Source organism: Branchiostoma belcheri, unplaced genomic scaffold (genome assembly GCF_001625305.1).
Source record: "Branchiostoma belcheri isolate BF01 breed outbred unplaced genomic scaffold, Haploidv18h27 scaffold156, whole genome shotgun sequence".
NCBI lineage: Eukaryota > Metazoa > Chordata > Leptocardii > Amphioxiformes > Branchiostomatidae > Branchiostoma > Branchiostoma belcheri.
Genome location: NW_017803002.1, coordinates 317,653 through 327,602, shown reverse-complemented (window position 1 = coordinate 327,602; position 9,950 = coordinate 317,653). Strand labels below are relative to the sequence as shown.

Here is a 9,950-nt window from a genome sequence, read left to right as displayed (position 1 = left end):
GGGCGAATTGCTCGTATATGTGGATTTGGTACAGCCCCGCACCCCCCTCGGATTTTGTTGGCTCCGCCCTCGGGATGCCAACAAAATCCTTGGAAGGGCGGGGCTGTACCAAATCCACATAAACTCGCTCCGCCCATCCTTTAACTAATACATGGCAACGGGTTTCTGACAGGCATTTTTTGCTAAATTTAGTACTTTTTGTTTAAACAATAGAATTTTATGGGTTTTATGTCAAGTTACTCATGGTTTCTAATATTAATAACATCCCATATAATTTTATGTAAATTTTATCATTAAATATGCATAATTTATGCTAATTTGATGACGTCATTGGCCAAAATCCAAGATGGCGGACCATATCATTAGAACAGGTATATAAAGGTTATTTTCATTAAAATTTCATCAATACTTCCATTTCCTTTTCCAAAAAAGGTTTAAATGAAGGTCTTTAGTATGTTTACAATGTATTTTAATAATAATAATAATAATGTTTTTTTATTGTCCAAACAGTGCAGTCGCAGCCTTACTGCTGAATTGATGCAGGGTATCACATAATAATCAATACAAATCACAACAATTACAACATTCAAATGATACACACAGTCGCAAGGGTCTGTGCGGCTGCCATTCGGCGCCACAAGGTGACCTCAATACGACTTTCCCCAACCGAAGTTAGGTACCCATTCACACCTGGGCGGAGTGAGGATATTCGTGTAAAGTGCCTTTCCCAAGGGCACAACGTCGGGGCGCATGTTCAGACATGTACCGGGTACGACTCGGAATCGAACCCGGGTCTCCCGGTTCACAGTCGATTGCTCTAACCACTACACCACCCGACGACACGACATTTTAGGCTTTATCATGAAAAAAACTATTTTTGAAAATTCAAGATTGATGATCCAAGATGGCGGATATCTTAAATATGCATGACGTCATTTTATGACGTCACCAGTGTTGCTATGGGCAACATAAGACTTAGTACACCATTGATAATATTCTGTCATAAACACTTTTGGTACAGTTATGTTGAATACCATTTAGTTTTCAGAGAAAAACCTATTTAGACGGTTTTGGCCAATAAAATCACATTAATGACGTCATAATGACGTCATATTACGTCATAACGACATAAAAGTGTACATATGATAAATTTTTACTAGTACACCATTCTCTGAAAAGTTGGTGGTCATACGACATACCGTTCGCGAGTTCTTACGGGGGGGTCAAAAGAGCCCCCTCCCCGGTCCCCCCATGTCAAAAAAAAGCCCGGTCTAGGTAGGGTTAACTTGTCACTATTCTGTCATACTTATTTTGAGTTGATATTGAATAATTTACCCATAATAGTAATTCATACTGTCATTATTTTTGTTGTTTGATATTACCATTCTGTTAAATTTATTTACCTTTAGTTACTCAGCTACTCAATTGTAATTAGTTATTACTTATGTTTACATCCTAGTTAACTCATTTTCCACCATTATGTCTTCATTTATGGATCCGTGGCTTAGGCTTTTATTAGACCTGAAACGGTGTCCTTTTGTTAAAATGTCCGGTTTTTGTATCTTCTGTGCTGGACTTGCTAGGGTCTTCATATTTTATCACACGTATGCAATGTGGGCAAACAACAGATACATTTCATAACAAAATCTTTTTTGGGCTATTTTTCTTCACCAAAAACAAAATTTACTTGTCCTTGGTTTGGGTCGGTTATTACTCTATGGAATGGCCGCCAAGCGTACTTAGCCAAATTGATAAATGGTCAGTGGGATATATAGCTCGTCAGAGTAATAAGAGAACCAAATTTGCAGTGACATAAGACTGCATTTGTCATGCTACTGTAAATCACTGTCATGTATTTCTAACTGGTTGGTGATTCGAAGTTCTTAACCAACATTAAACCATGTGTTTGCATACATAATGCGAAGACCTGGCAAAAAAGTACATTTTGGTCTGGACAGTTCCTCCATAGAAAATTTCTTGACAGTTCCATATGTTTGTATTAATAGTGCGTTGACGTCCAGGGGAAAGGATGGATATTTAACTATCGGTCATCTTGGATGGTCGATCTTGAATTTTTGAAATTATTTTTTTAAAGACAAAGCCTCAAAATGCAATGCAAATGGACTAAATATGTTTATATGAACGTTTTATATGAAAAAAATACGGAGTTGTGGTTAAAAATAGTGAAACAAGATCCCACGATCTCATACCTTCGCCAAATGATGTTAACCCTTCAGGTTGACGAATTATACAATTTCGATGAAAATTTAATAAAGGATAATTGATTTCGCAAAAAAAAGAGTCTCATTTGCATGGATTGTAGCAGTTGATCATATTCTCCAATCAATGACTGCCTTATCTTAACACAAAGGCTATTCTAGCTCTTCCTCATAAATTTTGCAAATGAGGTCATAATTTGAATAAATTATATTTATTGATGTTCACCTTCACTTAATTTCCAATTGCGGCAAGTATGAAATTCCCAGTTACTACAACTGTGAAATCATAGCAATTTCCCATTAGGTATGCAAATTAGGTCTTCATTTATAATCTATATCCTCAGATGTTTTTCTCGTTCTCAATTACATGTCACAAGAGTTTCATAGTCCTATTATCGAACGAAGCAGATTTATAGAATGCCCTCATTAATTATGCAAATTAGCTCATGATTTACATAATTGCCATCGGATTATGTCAAGCATCACTTCAACTACCTACATACCAAATACAATACAATCCGTTAACCGGTTCTTGAGTTATTCTTCTTCGAGGATTTGTCAAAAAACGCTCCTGCAGTTCCAGAACAAGCTGCTAAAAGGACAAACGCTACTGAAAACATGACCTTCTTTTCGAAGGTAAAAACATGATCACACCAGAGCTAATGGACCACCATCTTGGATTTTGACCAATTAAGTCATTAAATTAGCATAGATTATGAATATCCAACGACAGAAATTATATATGATTACATAAGATATTATTAATGTTGGGAAGCAAGTGTAATCAAACATGAAACGCAGAAAATGTTTAAACCAAAATTACTGATTTTATGGTATTAGCCCATCTAGATGTTAGGTTTCTGAGATATGGGAATTTGTTCCGGAATTAAACTGGAGGCTGTTATATTCGTTTCTTGTGTAGATGCGGAGGGGCGTGCTGCTGATGACGGCCGTCCTGTTGTTGTCAACAGCGGACGTGAACGGCTGGAGACGTCGTCGTGGCGGTGGCTGCTCTGCTGTCAACTGCCAATGGTCTGGTTGGTCCTGCACCGCGTGCAGCGCTTCATGTGGAGGAGGCACTCAAAGTTGTACAAGGTGCAATCTCTGTTTCTTATCTATTTGGAAGTGTTTTCCTTTATGATAAAACAAGTAATAATTTTTTCCGTCGGTGAATTAATTAATGTTATAATTTTTTTTACCAGTAGACTGATTTACTTGTAGTTATTGGGCTGCCACAACCAAAAATATGCACGTAACTAGAGTTCGTGAAACACATGCCTTCGCCAGGCACAATTTTTGTATTGTTTTAACTTGGTGTAAACTTCAAAAGTTGTTCTATTTAGCGAAAGAGTAATTTTAGGCGTTTGTATGTGTTTGGATTATGGAGGTAAATTGAATGAATTTCATACTTGAGGTATTTGAAAGTTAAGTGAACTAGCATTCCTCGGTTCCTACAGTACCGATGCCACAATCTCATCAGACATCCAGACATTTTTTTTCAATATTACTCTTTATGTAGAATACACACACACTAATATAAACATACCCCCCCCCGTTTTAAATCTGAGGCCCTTCCTACACTTCTGTACCCTCCCCAAAACTTTGGACTCCCGCCTATCCGTGTTTTCCTGATTCCCACGTTAAAACTACCCAACCCCTCTTCCTTCAAACAGTGTGAGTAAAAGGGTCCAGAAAATTATGTAGCTTGAGATAGATTATGTCCTTTTGGATGGGGCGTAAGACAAGCGGTCACATTTCCATTGAGCTACGAGCACGATAGAGAACTTGTCCAAATGAGTAGGGGTCCATCCCGATGTGAGTAGTGGAGTAAACATTGCAGTCCGGTTATGTAGCTTGTACTTACTGTACAAAACATACACGTGAGTAGAGGAGATGGTAGTCTGGACGAATTTATGCAAATTTATGCAGATTTATGCAAATATAGTAATGTATGCAGATGTATGCAAATTTCATTATTTTAATGATTATGCGTTCATTTATTGATAAATATGAATATTAATGGTTAATTATAAATTAATTTATGTATATTTTGATATGATATATTATGACGTCATTGGAAGGGGTCAGATAGAGTTCAGTGTGCACTTTTGATCCCGGCTACCTGGGTAACCTGTTGCCTAGGCAACGTTTTGTGAAAAATGATGTAACGCCCACCGACATTGTTACTTTGACATGGTTAGCGCCAGCATTTGCGGTAGCTGATTGGGTGAAAGGAAACGTAGGTGACTTGTCCTGCGGATCCGGAGTAGTCGATTGGTTTGCATGTACTTTACATGTGAAGTAGGAGACGTACTTCACGGCGATTGGTGGAAGGTCTGTGGGTGTCTGTCAGAAAAGTGTATCAAGTGGCAACAGAAACCGGCGAGAAACCAGTCCCACTTGCGGAGACAAACCTGCGTCGAACTCTGTCGACAGCGAGCAAACTAGCCGAGGTCCAAGAAAGCCCTGGGAGACACTCGATCGAGAAGACCGTAGCTGCCGATTGACAACATCATGGCCCGTGGCGGTAACGACAACGTGCCCGACCTGCCTGTAGATGAGCAGACCCTTGGTAACGTGTTCCGTGAAATATGTGGACACCGGTACCGCGAGACGTTTGGCCGATTGATGTAAACGTGTTGCTCCGGAGTACAATATTACTCCGGAGTAAGTATTTGTTGAGTAAGATATTACTCCGGAGTAACTATTACTCCGTTTTGGAGTAAAAATTTTACTCCGGAGTAAGTGTATTTGTAGCAAGTAAGTATATTTGTCATGGTTGTCCGTATCGTGTATCCTCACATGCATGATGTGTAGATATATCGTGTACTATATTACTCCGGAGCATCACACTAACTAACTCACTCACTCTCTCTCTCTCTCTCACACACACACACACACAAAGAGATACCATATAACGTGACGTCTATGTGTAAACATCTATCTATCTATCTATCTATCTATCTATCTATCTATCTATCTATCTATCTCTGTCTGTCTCTTTTTGTGTGTGTGTGTGTGAGAGAGAGAGAGAGAGAGAGTGAGTGAGTTAGTGTGATGCTCCGGAGTAAAATATTACTCCGGAGTAAAAATCGCTCCGTTTCGGAGTAAGAAAATACTCCGTTTCGGGGTAAAGTATTACTCCGGAGTAAGTGTATTTGTAGCATATGGTGCATATTTGTCAGACTCTGCATACATAAACATAATACGTACATACACTTACTCAGGAAACTTCACACATATCACATTTGCATGGATATTGATATTGTGTATAATGACTTGGTAAGTATCGTGGTATATTTCATGTGCACATAAACCTCGCCTCATTCCTCCCTTGCCCAAGAAAGAGAAAGGAAGCATGTCTTTCGTCTGCGAAATCTGTGACAAAGAGTTTGCTCGTAAGTTTAACCTTGATCGTCACCAGGAAAGAAAACACCGAGACAAGTCAGCTGTTGCCTCGGGGGGAGGCGTCGTAGATCCCGAGACAGGATCTTACCGAAAGCGCGATGTTTTGACGACGACTCCGACATATCGTATGAACATGACACTGACGCGCTTGATTCATCGGGCGATGAGGAAGACGAAGAAGACAAGGAACCGACAGTGTCACAAGATGAAGTAACCGTCTCAGACGAAGATGAATCTGTGGTGGACTCTGAGGAGGCAGAGTCAGTGACAGAAACCGACAGCGATGAAAGTGATTCTGAGAGTGATGCAGGCTCGGACGTTTCTTCCAGCACGGCTTCTTATGATGAAAGTGAAGAGCACGGCTATGACAGCGGTGACGAGGAAGAGTGGACGCTCTATCGAGACTGGTCCATTCCACTCAAGCACGAACCAGGCGATGTCCCTCAACGCGTGATGAAAGAGACAAAACGCGCTGGCAAAAAGTTTTATCTTGTAGAGTTTGCTGCCATGCCTCGTTACGGTTACAACATCGAGTACAGCAAGAGCTGGGCCCCAGAGCAGACATTGATGAAAAAATACGGTTACCTTGTTCTGAAATAATACAGCATCGTCCTTCTGCCGATAGGACGACTATTCCTAATGTAACAGCGATACCTACATGACAAGACGTACGCTGTCTTGCGAGTTTTTTTCGGAACAGTCTTGACCTATAAGTGATCAATAAAGTGTGACAAACCCTACTGCCTTCTACGTCGTTGTGTCAATGTATGCACGCATGAGACACAAACATACGTGACAGGGATATGAACCACTAGTTCACTTACTCCGGAGTAATCATTTACTCCGACGCATATACGATATATCTACACATCATGCATGCATCATGCACTTGCTACAAAAGAACTTACTCCGGAGTAAAATTTTTACTCCAAAACGGAGGAATAGTTACTCCGGAGTAATATCTTACTCCAAAAAATAGTTACTCCGGAGTAATATTGTACCCCGGAGCAACACGTTTATATCGATATATGTACTAGTATATGTATATGTATATAGATACACAGACACACACACGTGCGCGCGCGCACACACATTCCGACGGTTATGTATATGCATATACGATATATCTACACATCATGCATGTGAGGATACACGATACGGACAACCATGACAAATATACTTACTTGCTACAAATACACTTACTCCGGAGTAAAATATTTACTCCAAAACGGAGTAATAGTTACTCCGGAGTAATATCTTACTCAAAAAAATACTTATTTCGGAGTAATATTGTACTCCGGAGCAACACGTTTACATCAATCGGCCAAACGTCTCGCGGTACCGGTGTCCACATATTTCACGGAACACGTTACCAAGGGTCTGCTCATCTACAGGCAGGTCGGGCACGTTGTCGTTACCGCCACGGGCCATGATGTTGTCAATCGGCAGCTACGGTCTTCTCGATCGAGTGTCTCCCAGGGCTTTCTTGGACCTCGGCTAGTTTGCTCGCTGTCGACAGAGTTCGACGCAGGTTTGTCTCCGCAAGTGGGACTGGTTTCTCGCCGGTTTCTGTTGCCACTTCATACACTTTTCTGACAGACACCCACAGACCTTCCACCAATCGCCGTGAAGTACGTCTCCTACTTCACATGTAAAGTACATGCAAACCAATCGACTACTCCGGATACGCAGGACAAGTCACCTACGTTTCCTTTCACCCAATCAGCTACCGCAAATGCTGGCGCTAACCATGTCAAAGTAACAATGTCGGTGGGCGTGACATCATTTTTCACAAAACGTTGCCTAGGCAACAGGTTACCCAGGTAGCCGGGATCAAAAGTGCACACTGAACTCTATCTGACCCCTTCCAATGACGTCATAATATATCATATCAAAATATACATAAATTAACTCATAATTATCCATTAATATTCATATTTATTAATAAATGAACGCATAATCATTAAAATTATGAAATATGCATACATCTGCATACATTACTATATTTGCATAAATCTGCATAAATTTGCATAAATTCGTCCAGACTACCATCTCCTCTACTCATGTGTTTAGTCTTATGTTGTGCGTACGAACAAATTGCAGCTTATTTATAAAATTCAAAATGTAGATTGCTGTTTCCAATAAGGCACCAGCCACGATAAGCAAAATAAAGTCATGCACAATATACAATAAAATACCCATACGTCGGGGGAGGGCGGACTAAAGATCTAGTCTAAAGACCCAATTTGCAGTCCCAGTCCCACACAGTGAAAGATGAATTAATAAAGATTCTTTGTTATTGACTCAAAAAAGTGCAGCACCTTTGTATGGTATTCTAAAAACTTATATATATATATATATATATATATATATTTAATATACGTACAGAATATATGTCAGTGGAAACAATAAACTTTAAGGTTTAACTATTCGCTAACATGTAATCTCCAAGATAAAAAAAACTTGCTATTTGAACACTGCGCTGATTAATTGTACCCAATGTTTTGTCCTTTAACTTTGACGACTTTATTTCTTCATTAAATTGATCGCTTTTATTTCCATCTGTTCCTATCATTAGAACGGTAGTTGTTGCAGCATCATGTGGAGGAGCTGGGTGTTCTGGTGCCTCCTCAGAAACTCGGAGGTGTACTGGATCAAGCAGCTGTAATCACGGCTCAGCTGCAACGTCAGGCTGTTCCTGTAACGCTGGGTACACAGGATCGTGCTGCCAGAGCAGTAAGTTGTGAACCTACTCAAGATTAAACATACTAGTAGATAAAAGAGAACAAACCCTCATCTTATACACGAAGCAGCGCTGGATGTCGTTCCCCGTATTTTAATGAATTTTCTATTCAAAAAGCGAGAGAGAACAAAATGATAATGGAGAAGAAAATAATTACATATTGGATAGTAAAGTTTGTCACTTAGAGGGTGTAACGTTAGAGAATGTCAATCAACATGCCAAATGTGTGCTGTTTCCATCTTCATCTAAAACTGCCCTCATGTGAGGTGGAATAATATTTCACATGACGCTTGATGGAATTCCACATGGCGTGATTTTGAGCAAGCTGACACATAAATTGAATATGCTATTAAGATGTAATTTTGTTCCATTCGAATTAGTGGCGCTCTCATGATCATGGCGCTCTCTCCGCGACCTGAAATTGGCCAGAGTACGGAGAGAGCGCCGAGATCAACGAAAAACGTATTCAAGTGTAATCTACATGGCTACCTTTCAGCGCTCTCAGCGCGACCAAAAACTCACGCCATCAACGTTTATGGGCGACCGACGATTTCACAGCTCATTGCAGAAAGAGAAACGAATTTTGCACGTTTAGCTTGTTTTATTGTTTTCACAGTCATTCTTCTACATCCTACATCCTGCATCATGTTCAAGCTATGAAATCAAGGGTGTAAGGCCCAATATCCTGATGACGGCACTCTCATTGTGCTCTCTCTCTCTGCGCCCTCTTTGCGCTCTATTGGTCGGATCGCGGAGAGAGCGCGGAGAACGCCGAGGTCGCCATGTTAATCCTGGGCTCGTTGTGCGCTCTCTCCTTGTTGCTCTCATCGCGCTCTCACGGCGCTCGCCGCGCGTCGGTTTTTCTGTGGTACCTCCTGGATGTGCCACAGAAAAATGACGCGCGGCGCCGCGCGTCAGTGGCGCAGGTTTTTATACGCTTAAAAAATGTGTCGCACAGAACGCGCAGTGCGGCGCCGCGCGCGCGCTCGCGTCGTTTTACGCCGAACAGATATAAACGACGCATGTGTAAATCGGACCTTAAACGTTCTGTAATGTAGTCACCGCATAGTATTATAATGAATAGTCCATATCGATATCATTCATAATATCCGCAGGAGTCTCGTGCGGAGCTCTTTCCTCACCAGCCCATGGTTCTATATCGGGTAGCCACTACTATGGAGACAGGGTAACCTTTAGCTGCAGTTCCGGCTATTATCTCCAGGGGAGCTCTTCACGCACCTGTCAGTCAAACGGACGATGGAGCGGCACCCAACCCACCTGCCAACGTAATCATCTTATCTTGTATCTAATGCTAGTATGCAAGAACTCAAGAAAAATGTTGTTATAATGTTTCTTCCCTACTGACTGGAGCTCTTGTTAATGAGCTTTCAGTCTCTCCAGTTTCTTTACACGAACCATTGATGTTGAGGGTATTAATGACGCTGAGTAAGAGGTCCAATAGAAGGTCAGATTGAAAGCGAAAATATTGATCCGTATGTGTGCGGTTACGGTCTATCTAGTGCACGTAGCGAACCACTTCCTTGTACTGATATTAACCCTACCTAGACCGGGGGGGGGGG

At 41.0% G+C, this 9,950-nt stretch overlaps 2 protein-coding genes across 2 annotated transcripts in view; both read left to right on the top strand.

Moving 5' to 3' along the window:
* LOC109465686 (sushi, von Willebrand factor type A, EGF and pentraxin domain-containing protein 1-like) overlaps positions 1–9,950 on the top strand; it is a 51,063-nt gene that overhangs the window by 12,568 nt on the left and 28,545 nt on the right. Inside the window, exons 2-4 of the mRNA XM_019763070.1 lie at positions 3,142–3,314; positions 8,206–8,363; positions 9,486–9,656. Coding sequence (XP_019618629.1) covers positions 3,142–3,314; positions 8,206–8,363; positions 9,486–9,656 — 502 coding nt within the window. The remainder of the gene's footprint in view (positions 1–3,141; positions 3,315–8,205; positions 8,364–9,485; positions 9,657–9,950) is intronic.
* Positions 5,578–6,227, top strand: LOC109465684 (ATP-dependent RNA helicase dbp-8-like). The gene is given in 2 exon segments (XM_019763068.1): positions 5,578–5,725; positions 5,728–6,227. Coding segments are annotated over 2 exon segments (648 nt in total).